The 19,854-nt window shown below is 40.3% G+C and overlaps 1 protein-coding gene across 3 annotated transcripts in view; it reads right to left on the bottom strand.

The window, feature by feature from the left end:
* The window catches only part of hcn2b (hyperpolarization activated cyclic nucleotide-gated potassium channel 2b), a 40,318-nt gene extending 22,047 nt beyond the window's left edge, over positions 1-18,271 (bottom strand). The window contains exons 1-5 of one of the 3 annotated variants that reach the window (XM_039606536.1): positions 17,828-17,903; positions 17,320-17,751; positions 15,496-15,919; positions 10,124-10,285; positions 789-1,007 (exon numbers count right to left, since the gene is read on the bottom strand). In XM_039606536.1, coding sequence (XP_039462470.1) covers positions 789-1,007; positions 10,124-10,285; positions 15,496-15,919; positions 17,320-17,690 — 1,176 coding nt within the window. In that variant the 5' untranslated portion in view covers positions 17,691-17,751; positions 17,828-17,903. Of the gene's footprint in view, positions 1-788; positions 1,008-10,123; positions 10,286-15,495; positions 15,920-17,319 lie in introns of all 3 variants that reach the window. The other 2 variants (XM_031749621.2, XM_039606537.1) reach the window with 2 other exon arrangements.
* Positions 18,272-19,854: the final 1,583 nt, after the last annotated feature.

Here is a 19,854-nt window from a genome sequence, read left to right as displayed (position 1 = left end):
GATAAACTCACCCCCTTATTTTTTGTTGTTTATTTCCACAAAATACTAAAAATTACAGTATCGCTTGAGGTAAAATTTGCTAACTCAGTTATGCTGTTAGATTTACCACACTGGTAAAGTGGAACTAAATTAAATTTTGCTTGTGTTGCTAACACCTGGGATAAATTGAATTTAAGAAAAAAATATCATCAGCAATCCTTTCCAGAAAAGGTGTCCCAGTAATCCAGGATAATCCACAAAAACACAGTCCACTGTTCTCAGACGGATTATTTCCTCAGAAGGGAGAAACTGTTCCAAAGATGAGTGCAGATAGTGAGGCTTGAGGATTATTGATTTTAAAAGACATAAAATAAAATGTTTTAAAGTTCTGAAAATCAGACGCCTTGGATTGAGTATCAAGGGAAATGAAAAGCAAAATAATTTTTTTGTGAACTCACACTAAAGTAGATGTTTTGAGGGTGTCAGAATTTACATGATATGTCATCACCAAGCTGATTTGGCAAACTTGTTGGGAAACATTTGTTCATCCTAAGAATACAATGTGCATTTTTATCTCTCTTTTGGGTCTCCATCCACACATGAGTAAAAATCTAGTGTTTAACTTTGGCTGTCTCATCTTTGGTGCAGTAATCAAACAGAGCCATTACAAACAAGGAATTAATACTTTTGTTAAAATACTAATATTAATACCAGCTTTAACCAACTGTCCCAAACATGTGTGCATCACCTGAATTCCAGATTATCCTTTTTTAAAATGGTAATACACCAACGGTGAGTCGGAGCCCTACCTTTTCCTGGTACTGACGTCTAGATGAGTCAAGTGACTGGATGAGTGCGGTGGCATGGCCGATGAACATGGCATAGCAGGTGGCTCCTACAATCATACTGAGCATGGTCAGCCAGATGTCCGACATGCTCTCTGGGGCTTGTCTTCCATATCCAATGCACAGCATGTGGCTCATGGCTTTAAATAGGGCAAAGGAGTACAGCTCACTCCATGTGTCGTTCTGTAGAAAGAGATATGAGGGTAAGAATCGGTTTGGTAAACAAAATATAAGTTAAAGAAAAAAAGATGGAAGAGATTGGAAAGGAATAAGAGAAATCAAGATCCTAGAATAACTTCCACTTTCATATTTTTGGTTTCATGCTTTGGCCTTGAGACTTGAAACTGTCTTCTTATCTTCTTTGCTGAAGATATACTGTTCATAAACGTTAGACTGATGCAAGAGAGGGTGGATTAAAGAATGAGAGGTCTAAAGAGTAAGACATTCCTGTGGTCTGTGGTTCCATGCGTGGTGATTGTTTCAGGTTTTGTGGAGAGCTTAATCATCATCGTTGAAAAGCATCCTCTCACCTTGGCTACGCAGAAGAAGATGGGAACACAGTGTTAGGTTAATGAGGGGCTCGTACATCTGCTTACTCCAGTGTGTCTTTGATTGGTTCTGGCACACTCAGTCTACCTTAGGGTTCATTAGAAAGCCCTCCACAGGCACTACTGAACCTCACATCCTCCCCTCAAATGGTTGTATTCTCACACATACACACATGTACCACAGTATATGTGTGTTTCTTCTGCAGCTCCTCAACCTGTCAGCCACTGATTGACTACACGTATTTTTCTCTGATTTGTATTTTACACTGGCATTTGCATTAAATTTGAGATTCAAGTTCTGCTAGTTTTGGAAGAGGTAAAAAAGGGTGTACTGGAGAAGGAATGCTGTCAGATCTTGATAATTTAGCATTTTAAAGGTAATTTTGAGGAATGCAAATAAAGAAGATGAAATTTAAAAGGCACTTGGTCTCAAGGGATGGGGTTTACCAGAAACTCTTGTGCCCTTGTGTCACTCGGCCTGCTGAATTTGTTTAGGGAAATAAACAGAGCTGTATAATCTTAGGCAAAAGGCCAAAAGCAGCAGTTCTAAGAACAGTCACTATGTCAGCTTTGTTATGTCTACACAATGCCACCTTCCAACCACAATACATGCTTCACTTTCACTCATAAACATTAATCATTAAGCACATTAAAATAAGAAATATTTTCTGCAAACCCTCAGAGTATATTTAAGTGCCGAGTTTGAGACTAATGGGGAAATTATGGTTCAGCGGGGGTGGTGTGTAGGCAGTCCATTGACAGTCTGTGGGCAGACTGGTCATCTACCTGCAGAGACTGCCCCCAGTGTCAGATATATATGCTACAACTGGTGTAAGGGGCTGATCTGGTTTGGTCCATCAAAGTGAAATCAGGTGTTGGGAACAATAAAAAATGTCCACTGCAGCGACTGTCTGTGCTGTAAATACAGATTTTTAAATTTCATCCTTAATGGTTTCTCCTTTTGCGCCCTTCCCTCTGCTCACGTCTCAACCAATCAGCAATCTGCAACACAGCATCATCCGTTTCAAGGGATTTTGGAGGACTGCACAGGAGCATGGTTGCAGTTGCTGAAAACCCCTCTCGTAAGCGCTTCATAGGCAAATACCTCTGCAAATGGACACAACCAGGCTAGCATAAATTAAGCATAAGTCTCCCTGACTGCCACAGGTGGCGAACAGACGTGGAGCTGCCACCAGCATGTGGGCCACATTGCTGGTGAATAAGCAGCAGGAGCAGGGAGCCCCAAGGTGTTGAAATAAACACCCTCTTTCAGTCAGCTGCATGTATCTGCCTGTTTCCAGCTTATTCTCCTATGGTCAAATACATGTGTACATTAACATACAGTACACACTGTATTTCAACCGACAGAGCTTCACTGCAATATAAATATATTATCTGAATGATATTACAATTTTTTTAATGATACAAAGTGCTCAAAAAACTAATAAAAAACATATAAATAAACACTGTTTGTATAAATGATACTGTATACAATAAGTAATTACAAAGCCATCCATTCATACTCCTGGGTTACATCAGTTCATGAGTACATTCTATAAAATCATTAAATTGCCCCTAGCCTGGTTCTTTTTTATCTATACCACAACTCCTGATGATAAAATTGCTTATCTACTACTGCTGCATGCTATTGTGACATTTATAAAACGTCATTACTATAAATTTACAGTCACTGGCAGTCGGTTTTTTTTATGTTACTATCTTGGCATAAGCACAAGGGGTGAGAGTATAACTCATCTATGGGTGGAAGATGCAATACCCTGACTGTCTTTCATTATGGCTGTTATTGAAAGCCCAGGTGTAAATTAGCTCATGCCGTATTCCCAGAAATGATTTGGGTGACGTCATGGCTCATGTTACAGGTAAGCTTCCTGTTTCTGATCTGATTGTCATACAAGTACATGACATGAGCCCAAATGTAGGATGCATATGCATAATTGTTGGTTAGAGTTAAGTCATTAAATGGAACTTACACCTAGTGCCAATTTTATTACATTTTGTTTATTGATTCAAATATCTAGCGATCCAATCATGGCAACAGCTCACTGGATTAAGGCATGTAGATGTGGTCAAAATGACCCGCTGAAGTTTAAACTGAGCATCAGCATCTCCGACTGCTGCATTTTTAACAAATGGACACTCAAATGACAGACAACATCTGAAAGACAAAACAGAGGGAGGTAAACAAACAAATACACAGTTTTGCTATGTGTAAATTTAAGATCTTGAAATCTGCAGTTGTTTAAAAAATGGCTCATTGACCTTCTGGAATGGTCTCCCCAAAGCCCTGACCTCAACCCTAATGAAAACCTGTGGATTATCCTTAAAACCCGGATCAGTGCCAGGAAACCGACCAAAGAATGAACCCTGCCCATTCTGTCAATAGGGGTGGTCAGATATCTAGCCAGATTTATGCTAGAACTCGTTGATGGCTACCAAAACTGCCTGACTTGTGCACCAGATTCTTTTTTTTTTTTTTGTCATTAAAGACGAATGCTGTTCAAATATTCCATCCTGGAAAAAGAACACTTCAAAGAAATCATTAAGAGCCCAAACATTACCCTGATATTCATGCCCATCATGCGTGGATGTAAACTCCTGATCACAAATCTATGAAAGTGAAATGTCTGCCTGAGGTTTTGGCTCACAGGGTTTACTCGTACATATGCTGACATGTGACAATCCTCCTAGGTAACAGTGAAAACAGAAAATAAGGAGAAGCATCGTGGGTCACAAGGTGACACTTCGTGATGCATGCTATTTTGCATTCTTGAGAACAAAGAAAGTGAATGGCATCCTCAGTGCTCAACTGTTCGCTCGCATGTGACTGCATGACCAAGAAAACCCTCTGAGACGAGAGCAACACACACTGACCAGCTGCAACCAGTTAGCATGTGTTTAAGTTTGTGATAACAAGTGATTAAAACTGACACAGTGTACAGCTGTCTGCTACTATTGAAAATTACAACCTTCATAATAACACAATTAACTAATTCTACAGAGATACCACCCTATGTGAGGGTGGGGGGTGAGATTGGTGGGATGAATTAAATTAGCGCTTGTGTTCATTTTATTCGCTATCAGTCTTCACTGAGCAACGCCGATGATCGCTAATTGTACATAATACATTTAGAGAAGAGCACAAAGGGAGTATGGGACATCTATGATGCATGATGTCGTAATTATAGAATAGTGGGTGTGCATGCATGCTGGCACACCCGGCTGGGTTTACGAGGTGTTTGGCTCACAGCATCTGTTCAACTGTATGAGCGCTGAACATCTCTTAGACATGCTGCAGTCCCTCTATCTGAAAGTCTACAAGTGACAGAGGGAGTTTGGTTTGCTTCAAAGAGCCTACATTTAGAACTTTAATATGTAAAGTTCCATGAAAGTGCTTGTTAGCAATGTAAAGATTCATTATTTAGAAGCACTGGGTCCATGTTTGTTTTTATTATTCAAACCCAAATGAGTCCAGAAAGTTGCAAGATGTTTTGGTGTCTGCTTGAATTACATAACAGTATTAATTAAGAACGCTGACTGTCACAGCACAGTGTAATGTGTTTGAGTGTTCATGCATAAACCTATTGTAGCTTCAGCGTGTTGGAGATAAATAATGGACCAACGAGGAAGACGCCAGATCAGATGAATGCTAAATCACAGGTTTTAATTTCTAATTGAATTTAATTTATTTCCTTAATTAAACTACAAGCTTTTCATTCAGCATCAGGTGTGGAGCAAATCACCTAAGGGTAAACCAAATGCAGTATTTTGTTTGTTTTTCTGTTGGGAAGTTTCTGTTATTTGCTTCACTTACATGCTGTGATTTCATTTTAATATTCGGAGATTTTCCATGATTAAAGTCTGAAGTTTTATTCCACAAAATTAAACTAGCATCACCAATTTTGTTGTGTAAAAATGTAAAAAGCTGATGGACAAGAACAACAAATATGATTCAATATCTTTAATGTTTTTAAAATCCATATGAACATTCTTGAAATATTTCAGTGTAAACCAAACTGGTGGGACTGACATCCCCCAAAGCCATACTAGCCATCTGCTAGTATGGCTACAATTTATAGGAATAGCCCATTAAAGGAACGCTTGTGATGTATGTGTCAATAATTCCGATTTTATGTTTCAGTCTGGTTTATTGAAGTCATACTCCCGTGTATTGTTTAATTGACTTTGTCGAATGTGAAATGAATGCCTGTAAATTATATGTCCAATTGAAATGATCTGTAAGAAGAATTTGCCTCTGTGGATCGAAGCTTCCTGCTCAATAAGCTCTTATTATTGGATTTTGGGTTTATTAGCCTTTAAGTGGAATTTCTCCTTTGACAAATATGTGGAGGGAGAGATGCAGAATCATATTCACAATGAAAAAACCTCCACACAGATAAAAATGATCCACTTACTTGCTGGCTATGCAAGCAATATTTAATATCTTCTCTTTAGGTTTATACATATATATATATTTGTATAAAACTGATATAATGTTTGTATTGTATGTGGACGGGAGAAGATCACAGCTGCCATCTATTCGCATTCAGCAAAACTGAAAAACTAGCCATGCAAGTCTACGTTTTCTGAGGTTACAAATTACAGGTGCACTACAGTGATTGATAGTACTTTAAGTTCACACGGAGTATTTGCTGAAAGAAATGACAGTTCAGTCAGACCATCGGGTCCTCTAACAAACCCCACCTGCGTGGGCTGTATGTCTAAAGTGAGACGCAGCTGTAGTATTCACAACTGCTCTTTGTGTGCAACCATGTGCATCCAGAGAATCTGTCTAGTTAATGATGCAAGCTGTGGCCATATGAGTCAAGCCCAAAAGCATCTATTCTGTTCTCGACCAAGTACACGTTTCAAGTTTGTTTGTTTAAACACTGACAATAAAAACGAGAGGAAGAATAATTCTGCAGGGCTTCTAGACATTTTTAAGAGACATTTGTTTTGTTTTTTTGTTTTTTAGCCATGGTAGCAACACAAGTCTGTGGATGACATTGTGGTTAGTCACTCTAACAAATGGGTTGGGCCACAGTACTCTTCCCCACCCCACAAAAGGAACTACATTCTCAAACCTATGAGATTTCTTAGTTAACTCAGCTCTCAGTCACTATAAGCACAATATGATGTTATAGAAGGCATATTCTAATTATTTATACTAATCTTGAAAACTGAGCTGAATTAAAGGAGCAATCAGTCTCATTTTGGTGTGCAATTTTCTTACATTCATCTCTCTTTTTGCAGATAGGTTTCCAGAAAAATATAAGTATTCCAACAATTGCTCATCCTAAGCATATTTCAAAAGCTTTTCCTCCCACGTTTAGATTTCTAACCAACTATGGGATACACTTCAGGTTACACTGAAGTTTGTCTTTATGTATTTATTTTGAAGTTTGCCTTCATTATAAAGTAAAACAGCAAAGACCCTTCACTGCATTTTACTACATGGCTAAAAATGACAAGACAACTTTTCTTCATAAAATGGGGTTGGTTTCACCGGGGCAACTTGCCCCACAAAGACTGCAGCTCCAAGCAGCCTGTGAGGCTTCTTCTTTTCTTTTCTTTTTTTTAGCTAGTTACAACATGACTTGACCTAGCAAGAATTTTTAATTCTCTTCAACAAAAATACGTCTGTGGGCTGCAACAGTCACTTTGACTTAAAAATGTATTTAATTAGCTAAAAACATCACTTAGTCAATCGGTTTCTTAAAGTCTCGCTGTTATATTGCCTGCTCTAAATAGCACCACCCACTTTAACTTTTCTTAAAAATCTGTACCAAATTAGCACTGAGAGTGGCTGTCAGGTCATACAGAGCAGTTATCATTCACACACATACGCAACATTTCCACACGCAGACACACAGTAACTGTCCATTATTTTTATATACACTGACAGGCCTGTTTGCCAGTTCGATCACTTCAGAATGAATGGAGGGCCTCCTTATTAACTTCCAAAGCATGAATGTTTCTTGAAGTGCATCTCTGTGTGCCTCAATACAGTGCAAATGCATAAATAGATTCTCACAAATTGGTGTGCTGTTGCAGTTACAGCAGCTCTTCTGCTTCTCCAGTTATAAAGCAGCCGAAATATTAACTACAGAAATGCAGATCATTTTTGATGCAGAGAAAGAAGTCGAGAGGAAAAGAGCATCTTTATTCTAATGCCATTGATATAACAGCCAATCAGGCCGAGGTAGATGGGACAAAACCACCTGTCATCTTTCACATAACAGAGAGTCACTTACATAACAGACCACGATCATCCGGTCTCTTGATCACTCTGCAGCAGGAGCCTGATTGTCGACTTACAATAAACACCACTGTCTGCTGCGAGAGTATCTTTTGCCTTATTAAGTGTTAAGAGGCAGAGATGAATACACTGCAGAAAAAAAAGAGTCTGAAGGAGGATTTTCTTGACTATTACTTAGTTATACTATATATCACATGCACACAAATCTCAGCCAAACACAACACATAAATATAAAGGGACATGCATAAAAATGCATATAAGAATAGCTACTGAAGAAATGAGTCCCATGTTTCTCACAGGAATGGCTTTCTTGCCCTATTTCCATAACCCTAAGTGCATGCATGACGCAGAGAGCAAAACAGGGTGGAGTCCAATAAATGTCCAGTGCAGGCAGGCAGCCTGTCAGCCCGAGGAGGCATGAGGATGAGAATCATTTAACGCTGCATCTCTCCCTCAAAGCAGCTCTGAAGAAGATGTGACCTTGATTACCCTGAAATGGCAGTGACAGGGCACACCAGGCAGCCACACCCACATGTGTGCTCGCTGGCATTACGGCAGCGAGCTTGGAAAAAAGGCACAAGCCATAAACAACACAGGTCACTCTAGAAAACTGAATGTATACGGAAGGAGATATCAGCGAAAGAAGAAGTGGGGCATGAAGGATACAAGAGTCACTGAAAAAGCAACATATAAAGCAATTTTCCATACATACAAATCCATGCATTCAAGAAAGAGAGATAGGGGAAATGGCCAGAGATGAAACAGACAGAGAAGTAACAACGATCTCCCCTAGGGTCAATTGGTGTGACATCCATCTGTTCCTGGAGATCATGCACACTCATAACAGAACACACCTATCCATGTAAACACGTACACCATAGCATCGTACACAGTGTATTTCAGGGACCCGAATGCCAAAAATCTCAGTTCCAAAATTAGACGGTTTCCTCCCAGCATATCAAGCATTTCTCAGCTGCAGCAGAGTCAGCCAGTGCCTGACAAAAGCATAAAGAAGGAATTATCCGGTATGCTGAACTTCCTTAGGAGAAGGAGCAAAAGATGTTACAGTTATGTGGAGAAATAAGCATCCGGCAGCCAACCAATGACGTCTTTTAGCTCTGTCAGAATAATTCGATGGTTTCTGGGACTGTTGATATTGCTGTCAATTAACACATTAGATTAAGACTATTTTTTTCTGTTTTCTTCCTGTTTTTAGCCCCTGCAATGCAAACTGTCCTCTATAACTCAATCTATTTACACCCATTAGAGAAGATCCCTTCCTCCTGCGCTTGCATGCAATCTGCTTCACCAGTTTACTTACAGCTGCTCACAAACCAATCATCACCTCTCTGTTAACAACATTGCATGCACACTGTACAAATTGCAGAGTCACAGCCATTCATTAAGCTTATCATCTCAGCTGCTGTATCTGAAATATCCCTTGAGTACTTCATACAAAATATTTAAACCAATTCTAATGTTTCTCTTTTTTTAGGACAAACAGGATTGACACTGAAACTAATGCTTCCTTGAAACTACCACAATTCTTCTTCTGTTTGCCTACAAACATACTGTATGTGTGAAAGTGAATATATGTGTGAAATACAGTATTTATGATAAAAGGTATTTGTGAAAACAACACCTATTGAGTGACAGGGCAAGCAGGGATATAGTTTACGCCCCTCATATCCTCTGACTTGTCTGTGCCTCCGGCCACTGCCATTCACCACCTTCCAGTCTGTTATCTCAAATGCAGAATGACATGTGAGACGGGATAAAGAGATTAAGTTCAAAATGATTAAAAAAAACCAGACAGTATTTTGGGTGTTTCTCCTCTTTGTTTGTCCACACTTGTGATTAATCATGCAATTTAAATAAAATGGAGACATACAGAGGCTGTTCTTTAGTCGATGTTATAAGGTTTTGTTTTATAGCTTAGATAATAAGTGTTTTCCAAAATGAACAAAATTGTAATAATGGCTTTTCATTAATTATCCAGTTGGATTAGGAGATAGTGTGTTTCACTACTAGCTCTCAATTTCTTTTTAAATTTATGTATGCATTCATTTTATTTATTTTTTGTCATCCATGCCAGCAGTAATTTTGGTGAAAACCTCTCCTAATGGTCTGTCTTCCAACAGACAGCTAGAAGCCACCTGCCACCCAGAAGGAGGACAGGACATTTGACAGGAGAAAGAAAGAAGAGCACGTCTAAATTACTGTATGAGCTGCTATATGAACTGAGTGACAGCAGGATGTTTACTTTCATCCACCTCCTACTTGCTGTACACTGGCGTGTCGCCTGGGTTTGACTAGTGGGGGGTTAATTGAAGCTGAACGAAAGCTCCAAACTCCAGTCTGAATAAATAAGCTGTGTCACCACGCTAGTTTTGCAGTGAACACTTTTCCTGTGATTGTCTGACTTACGATCGCACTGAACACAAAAACATGCACACAGAGCATTTTTTGCTTACCACCATCTTGTTGAGGGAGACCCAGCAGTCAGATGGAAAGTCCTGCAGCATGGGAACAAGAAACTGGAGACAGCCATCCCAGTGGCACAGCAGTAGCATCATACCAATCAAGTTGAATATTCGCACCACGGCACTGGCTAGGTCATAGGTCATGTGGAAGATCTGTCAGGAGGAGGAGAGATGGGACGTGAGGGTTACAGATTTGGAGACGAGGCCAGAATGAAGCCAGAACTGATGTGTGAGCAGAATGAAAAGTTGGTGTTTATAGCGACTGAGCGAGAATTGAAAACAATGGTAAACACTACTCTATCGGCTCTCACAAACAGCACATCCAGCATGTTATCATTCTGCTGATAGCACTGATAACAGTGATGCTGTGGGGACTATATAAAATAGGCTTTAACTTGTGCACAATTTGCACAGTTGCAAATCCTGATCCACTCCGTAGGACAATTATTATATTATATTTTTTTAAGGAAACAAATTGTACTCTTGCAAATTTAGCAGATTCACGTGGTGCAGTTTAACAAGCTGTAAAAATTCCAGAAATGAGGAAAACATAGCTTTCATATGGAGTTTTTTTTGTTGATGCTGGCAAATTAATATTCACATTTAGCCATGTTTTAAATGCTAGTTATGAGCTAACCTCAGAGGTTAACCCGAACACAGTAATGTGAGAGCAGTGGGAGTGAATTATTATAGTAAAAATGGAAGCTGGTATCCACTGCAGTAGGGTAGAACTTGGCAGGACTGACAATAAAAAAATTAACACACTGTCAGAAGAATGAAAAAAAGAAGGGTCTGCAGTTTTCTCAGTTATTGTCATCAACAACAAATTCCCCATATAAACCAACACAACCAAAGCAGCAACCATTTCATTTTCCACAACCTTTGCTGAAGGAACTGAAACTGTTATTGTTGCTGTTTTGCTCTCACAGATCTATATCTTACAGAATTTTCTACAGCAATTGATGCCACAAAATTACAAAATCACCTCATGCCTGCTGGGTGGGTCAATACCATTCTTTTTTAATATCTGTTGCATTTTTCCAAGAGCAAAATCCTTTATCTGTCTATACTGCTACAAAGCTTTCAGTACAACTCCAGATCATGTTACCTATAGTAATACTCTGTGGAGTTTGTGGAGTGGTCTGGGAGAAATCATCTACTTCTGAATGTGAATAACACCAGAGAGATGGTGTTAGAGAGAAACTACATGGGCCATGTCTATTCTGGGGCAAGATGCTGATATGGTGGAGGAGTAGCAGTACCTGGGCAGTACTTCAGTCAGTTGTAGCGAGCGCAGTGTGCTTTGCTGTGATCTGCTGATGCTGTTTCTGAGGGAGGAGCATCAGAGAGACCAACAGACTAAGTAAACTGATTGGGAAGGCTGGCTCTGTGAGTGGCTGCAAACTGGACACTTCTGAAGCTGTGATGGAGAGGAGGTGACAGACCAAACTGCTCTCCATCATGGATAATCCTGCCCACTATGAGCAACACTTACTGGGCAGGAAGCAAAGCAACTTCTCTAACAGACTGATTCAGCTCTGCTGCCACAAGGAAGGATACAGGCAATCTTTCATACCACATGCTATCTATCACACAATATATCTGTCTGGCAGGGAATCATCTGCCAGATATTTGTATTGTTATTAATACTGTTAATATTATTCATAACTTCTCTGTTGATAAGTTGGTTGACAATGAAACATCTATGTTATTAAACATACATCTCTCTATCTCTCTCTCCCTTACTCTCCATGGCATGCAGTTCAAAGTCTAGTTAAGCTGCCCATGTTCTTGCAATGGAGAGGTGGCTACAATATCCACAAACTGAAAGGAAGTCTGGAGGTAGGTTTTTGTGAGATTCACACTAATACAGGAACCTTTCACACCAGAGATTGTTATTTCATCTCTTGCTAATATATAAATATCTATTAGGGCAGCTTTAGGTAACATGAAAACCTGTGAGGAAGAACTTTAGGAATTGATATCCTCAAAATCTCAGTTTATTTATAGCTAAGTTTCTGTTAACAACTAAATTTATTGTTATATAAAATTTGAACAATTTAATGAAATATGATAACAGATGGTATCATTTTGACCAGTTTTTAGTAACTTAAAAACAACAAAAAATGTGCTTCCCATTCTCAGGCTGAGGTTCTCCATTATAATCAGGTGTGAGACCACAGGGCATGCAATGTGCATTCATGATAAAACCTCATTAGATGCTGTTGAAGCTTTGATCAGCAGCCCAGGCCAGGCTCTCGCTGCTGTTTCTTCAGATTGCTCACCCCAGGTAAGAAGGCTAATTTGCGTAGAGCTGGTGATGTGGTCACAGCCTTGTAAACACCACTCACTATGGCTTGGCTGGCTATCTGCCAGGCCGTATTATCGTGTTGTGTGTGTGTTTTTGTGTGTGTTTGTGTATGGGTAGGTTTACAAGCATGTGGGGATTAGATCTTGAGAAATTCATCTTAAATATGAACTAGGCCTGTGTGTGTGTTCGTGTGTGTGTGTTTATGTGTGTGTGCGTGTGTGTGTGTGTATGTGTGATGACATGAATGAGCAGCCTCTGTTTAGAATTTACAGTTTGGGAGCAGCAGGGTCAGGGCACTCTGTCACACATCTCTACACCTCAGAGGCCCTGCTGTCCTAAATATACAAGTCACATAAATATGAAAAACTGACACATGTTATACCCCGGTTGTTAAATTGCATGATCCTACTTTAAATAGCTCTTGGACTTCATATGATTTGTGTTTGGATGGATAATGGCAGTTGTATCAAAGTTTATTTATATTCCTCCTAAATGTAATTTATAAACTGTGCAAAACGATTTTCTCAGAAATATGTAATATTTCAGCTGTACACTGCACATCACATCTTCCTTGTCCAGTTCTAAAATAGCTCTATTTCATCAGCACCTGGTTGTTTCAATCTTTTGATATATATTCATTTTTCCTTCTTTACAGGAATTTAGGTTTGATCCCTTCCCCAGGCCTGCTTTGGGTCCATATGTAATTAAATCAAAATCAACAAAAGAAGCTACTTTCTTTGCACATTTTGTGTATCTCCTGTAACGGCTAATGGCCTTAGGTTATTTAGAAGACGCAGAAAGGGAAACACGCTGTGAGGCCCTGCCCTGTGATTAGAAAGCATTCCCATTATGATTAATGAGCTAGGACTAATGTTCCCCCCAACACCAGAACAGCACCTGGCCATGTGTCACTGTCACAGCACAATCTGGGTCAAAGCATAGTACTGTGACTACAAGTCACAGCCTGAAAAACACAGATAAACTATTTGCTGCTTCTTTCTGTCAGACTGCTAAAATGCATTTAGAGTAAAACTAGTGCGTATGACGAATATGAACCTTTTTATCCTTCCATCCCTGACGCTTGTGCATTTGCTCTTCTCCATTCCCCATCATTGTCGAGCTCATGAAAAAGGCATCAACACAAGCTTCCTGCTTCAGCAAATTGTTTTTCTCTGCTTCTGTATCACCAACATAGATGCATAAGCAGTTTATTCTGAGATCATTCCAAATAAATTGTTTTTTAGCATGACTGTTACCCAGTGCTCACCTCACCTCTGTACTGGCCTTCAATAGAGCTATATGGGGAAATCATCACAATACTAAGACAAGATTTTAGGAAACAGTGCTGCAGCAAGCTGACTTAAGCTGAGCCGAGCTGAGCTGGGCAGAAGGGGAAAACAGTTCCCCCTGTTTGGATCAGGCAGAGCAGAGCAGAGCTCAGCTGAACTAAGAGGATCAGGGCAGGGCCAAGTTGAAGCAAAGGAGCACTCATATGTGTGGGTTTCTGTGTGTGTGTGTGTGTGTGTGTGTGTGTGTGTGTGTGTGTGTGTGTGTGTGTGTGTGTGTGTGTGTGTGTGCGCACGTGCGTGTGTGTGCGCACGTGCGTGTGTGTGCATCTGTGTTTGAATGAGTAATTAGGGTTTTCGTCAAACCCAAATTACCACTGTGTAATCAGAAGAGCGGTGGTTATTTTCAGAGTGAGGGGACACTCATTTGATTGGAAGATGCTTGTTTAGGTCAAATAAGGAAGCACAAAGACGCGCACACACAGTCCAAGCTGTGGATTGCTGTGTTTATGTAAAATGGGGCCATATGATGGATGATAATGCATTTGTCTCTAGAACATTATTTCCTGATGCAATTAGAGATGCAAGGGTGTTTGCATTAGCAAGTCTTTCAGCATCTGGTTGCAGCTGTTTGATGCCTTAATTGGATGAAATGCTGCAACAAAACATTTTTTACTATGTGGAAAGGTTTTTTTTCTTTCATATAGTTTTAAATGCATCAACAATGTGCTGATCAAGTAAGGTGATCTATAATCCACTTATCAGGCTTGCTGCAGTAGAAAACTCTACACCTAATTTTTTGTGCCTTCTCCTGTGATACTAGAATGACTTATACTGACAGAACAAGCCACTGCACTAGAAACTGCTGCAAAATTCTTAATTAGAGCCCAGTTAGATTAGTTTCTCATTATTAATAAGCACATTTGAAAGTGGAGGGGTAATAGTAAGCAGATCATCTGGTCATAATTAACCAACTTCTGCATTACAGCGATAATCAATGCAACTGTGATGTCTGTCAGGTGTAGCAAACGTGATGCTAATGAGTTTGTTAGACATTAAAGCTATGCAGTAGTAGTAGTTCATTAAAAAACACACATAATTGTATGAACAAGTTAAAAACTTACTATTTTCTTTTGATGCTTTTGGAAAAAAAAGTCTTCCTCTATAAGATTTCAGTAACAAAAAAAAAGACCTGATCCCACAGGGGATGCAAATGATGAGAAATACAGAAAAACAGACTGAAATGAGTGAAATCATCTTGTATAGACTGGTATTTTAAAGGGGGTACATTTTCAATTGTAATGCTCATCTTATAAACAATTTTTACAAATGATCAGTTGACATGTAATTTTCACCAGTAGAAACTCGGGATGTGACACATCACATCACATGCATCAAGTATTTAGTATTGATTAAGGGTTTATTTGAACAATTTTAGAAAGAAGATAGGACCAAATGGTAGTCAGCATATGCTTGATGTATTTCAGGATTGTGAGATAGTCCTTGTAAAAGCTGATTCCCTGTGAGCGACCCCTAGCCTTACAAAGTTTGAGAACTACTGAGTAAAAATCTAAAATAGAAATGCTCAGTGTGGAAGTCATGTGTTTCCTTTCAGTATTATGTGTTTATGTAAAAGTGTCACATAAGCTGTGCATTAGGACCCCATCTGATCCCATATACTTACTTTATCCAGTACTTATCCAAGCTAAACTTCAATACTCAACAAAACTTTCCTGTTCTTAAAGAAATGCTGTAACTCAGCATACCTCCTCCCACTGATGGATGTAACGGATGAGTCTGGACAGCCTCAGCAGACGCAGCAGACTGAGGATCTTCGTGAAGCGGACAATGCGGAGTGCCCGTGCAGTTTTGTACACCTCTGAGTCAATCCCCTTCTCCACGATGAGGAAGATATAATCCACAGGTATGGAGGAGATGAAGTCCACCACAAACCAGCTCTTCAGGTACTTCTTCTTGATCTTCTTGGGGTCGAGGATGATCTCGGTGTTGTCCTCGAACACGATACCAGTCCTAAAGTTGAGTACTAGGTCCATGAGGAAGAAGGTGTCAGAGACCACATTGAAGATGATCCAGGGTGTGGTGGTCTCATCTTTAAAGAAGGTGATGCCTACAGGGATGATGATCAGGTTGCCAACCATGAACATTAACATGGTGAAGTCCCAGTAGAACCTGTCAGGATAAAAGAGTAGAAGATGATTAGAAGGCGCTCATTTAATCTCAAATGCATACAAAAATTAGAAACACGCACAAACAAAGGGTAGTATAGGGCCATGTGTACAAGTCTGAAATCTGATAGAGAGAAAGATGTAATAATAAAGCAATAAAGGAGAAAAATCGGATGCTATGCATATGAGCAGAGAAACCATGTCTAAAATCTGATGTCCAGACATTCACAGTGGTGCTGCATGTTATGGATATTACATACCAGGAAAGATGCTGATTCTGCTTGATTTATGACGGGGGTAAGCATATTTCCGGCCCTCTCTGTGTCATGAAGCAATGCACTCTCTCAGGCTGAACACATTCAGAAAACTAACCTAATCCAAACTGATAAATCTTTGAAATTTTATGAAAGGCCTGATATTTCCTTCACTTTACCCCATTAACTACAACCATGCAAAGAAAAAAACAACTAAAGCAAAAACAGCAGAATACCCTCCAAACAAGTCAAGTACAAACAACAACTGGCGCCCAAATCAATAAAGCAGCCTTCATGGCTGTGGTGTTGTGCGCCATCACCTACTTCCAGTAGTTAGTTGATGTGATATTTATTGGTTTGAACAAACATTCACACAATAGCCATTCACGCCACAGCATTAGCTGCTGAATTGTGAGAATACAACCTGTGTTTTAAAGATATTTCAGCTGGTGAACTGACCATGCGAGGTATTCGACTTGTAAGAAAATTGTGAAAAGCATTTTTTTTTTTAAATATAATACACTCAACTTACCTATTATTAACTGGCAGATTAATTATGAACAATGGTTGTTATTGTTGCAGGATAAGAGGAAGACACTGTGGCTACTTATATTAGAGGAACTAATGGAAGTGGCTGCTGAGTCATGACTTGAACTCTCTTGTTATGCGCATCCTGCTGTTAAGCTTTGCCCGTAAGTTAACATGATCAAGCTATGTATTGTTATTAAACAGCAAGCTATGCATATTTGATGGTACTCAATAGTAAAGAAAGACAAGAAACCTGGTTTCCCCACATTTTATTAGAGGAGCTGTCCTCGGTGCTGAAACCAAGCACACTTTAAGACACATTTAGAGTCAACTTTGTGACACCTCTGGAATATGGGGCTTTTGTGTAAACACAAAATCTCTCATATTTGTCATATTTCGGTGCTTCAGGAATAAAGAAATAGCTCTGTTTATGATAGGGTAAGGTTCAACCCCCCCGATAACCATTGAAGGTTTTAAAATAGCATATTTATGTTCATATTCCCACAGTCTTCACATATAATGTTGTTTGACGTAAAGAATGGGCACTGGGCAACATTCAAAAACACCCCTTTAGCTTCTTTACAGCAACACTTTCACTGACCTAACACAATTTCACCCATACCTGAAGTCGCTGTATGGGTGGATAATCCAATTACCCGCTGACTTTACGCGCTCTTGTTCTTTCTCCACTGCCTTTTGGCTGCCAAACATGCGCAGGGAGAATTTATTAACTCCAGGCTGAAGCATGGAACTAAACTGCCGCTGCATGTATGTCTGATTCCCCTTGGAGTCTCCATCATCCGGCACTATCTGAGAGCCGTCCTCTGCTTTGCTGAACGTGACAGAACTTCTTGGCTGCTGAGCCAGTCCTTTACTACTCGGGGGGTTGGAGAAGGAAACTCTGGAGTCCTTTTTCTCCGTTGCTGCCGTCGTCTTGACCTCGGCCCCAGGCCCCTGTGTCAGGGACCCAGCTGAAGTGGCAGAGCCGTCCATGCTCGCAGCCTGCCCCTTATCGTCTTCAGCTGCTACTACTCCATCTGCCTGCTTCTCCTGTCTTGAGATGAGAGAAGAAAGACTGCCTGAACTGGCCGGGTCTCTTCTACAGTCTCCGTTTTTGTTGCATATCATACCGATGCTCCCCTCTCCTATCACGCCCGCCTCAGACACTGTGTCCCCTGCACTCCTGTGGTCTGACTCTGAGCCGCCAGCAGCATCCCTCTGGCATAACAGAGCAAATGCACAGCTGCCACTGGGAGTGAAAGGTGTGGAGTCCTCGCATCGCAAGAGGAAGAGCTCATTGTTGTTGGAGTTTTTTCGCGCAGGAGAGACGGCTCCGCCTCCTGGCGAGAATTTCTTCATATTGGTCCCCCCGCTACTCCCATGATCCTCGCATCCGGCCGAGCTGGCTACTTGAAGTGGTCGAGCCTTCTGGAATTTGGGCTCCTCCTCGCTGTCATCCGCCTCGTCCATTACAGGCAAACAGACACTCCCTTACCTTAAACCGGGCGAGACTGGGCGGCGGCAGAGGAAGGAGTGTGGACTTCAAAGCCTCCGTCTGCTTTCCATTCACATCACTTAACGGCGTACCAGTGGCGTTGCTATGGCTGCAACCTGGCTGTTATTGTGTTTGTGTGTGGTAGAGAGAGGGAGAGATAACAGCCTTACCCTGGGGCTTCAACCACCTACAGGTAGCTTTCAGCCTACTGTAGAAAATGTGCGCACAGAAGAAAACAGTTTTGTCAGACCTGGACACAAAAAGTCCGTGAATGTGATTTCAAAAGTGAATTCTTATTAACTAATTACACATACATTTTTAGAATAACTCAAACTTGTGTGAATGGAAAACTTCGATAGTTAAAAAAAACAAAAACTTTTTAATATGCAGTGATGGCCTGAGCAGTTTTACATCAAAAGGAATCATCAGCGAGTATCCCATGCTGCCACGCTCAGTTGACCCAGTATCAGTTCAATTCTATCTAGACTTTCTCAAAGTCTGGCAGCAGCGTCTGCCTGTTGCTTTGGTTTCTGGCAGCCTTCCCAAGTGGTCCAGGTTTTCATGGTGAAATGACTCCACCTTGTGGATAAAGGTAGACCTAATAATCTAGGGCCAAGGCACTCACGAACAGTGTAAAGATTTGGAAGAAAACCATCATGTTTGCTACTAGCATATCCTTTTTATGGTAAATCCTATAGTTATGGCTAAATCAGGTGACCCTCGGCTGCTAAGGGAGAGCTATTTAACTTGGGAGGGGTCTCAAACCATATTCTCTTTCCATCTTTGCTTGGAACAGGGTGGCTTGGTCCTCTGTGTTGAGCAGTAGGGGCTCTGCCACGTGTTGGGTGGTCCTCAGGTCATGGTGGGGTGGCCCACTGCCTCTGGTTCTCTTGCACTCCTGCCCTTTGGCTGTGGAACCTCCCTCTTGCCTTTGCTGGGGTGAATGCAGTTGTCATTGACATGTGTGACCCTCAAGTTCAAGTATGCTTCATGGCAAATGATTAAACACAGAAACTCATGACAATTGTATGTTTGTCTGTCTATGCACTTCTGTTTTGTTACAAATGGAGCAGGTAGGAGACCCAGTGTGTTTGACTATCGTCAAAAAAAAAAAAAAAAAAAAAAAAAAGGAATGCTGGGAACCATGTGGACAATCTGCTACATGTATCTGCCATACCTGAAGTCCCCTTTTTGTAAGTTTCAATTTGTTGGTAATTTAAGCACATTCAAACTGACCTTGTACATTTCTGCGTAGCAATAGTTCATAACCTGAACAACAAGCTGACTTTAAAGTCTGTGTTGAACGGATCAAATAAAGCTAAACTAGGGGTCAGTCAATTTTCATTCAACCTTTAATTAAGGAGCTAAGTTATTAAGAAAATACTATAAAATAAAATTAAAAAAAAAAAATGAAGGTAACATAGGAAAACTAAAATCAACAGCCAAACAGCCACACCCAGCTGTAAAATGCTGCCCCCTGGTGGGGAGAGCTTGGAATTCTGTAGAAAGTAAATACCTTAAGAACAGGTACTTTGTTTCAGTGAGTGAGCTAGTTTAGAAAGAAACTGATTATATTTTGTTATAATGGGTGGGAAGTTGCTGCCAATATCGATTATAAAGTTGACATTTAAATATCAAAATTTGTTTGGGTTTTTTTTTTTT

This window comes from Oreochromis aureus, linkage group 23 (genome assembly GCF_013358895.1).
Source record: "Oreochromis aureus strain Israel breed Guangdong linkage group 23, ZZ_aureus, whole genome shotgun sequence".
NCBI classification, from domain to species: Eukaryota; Metazoa; Chordata; class Actinopteri; order Cichliformes; family Cichlidae; genus Oreochromis; species Oreochromis aureus.
The sequence above is the reverse complement of the archived record's forward strand: the minus strand, read 5'-3'. Positions and strand labels throughout refer to the sequence as shown.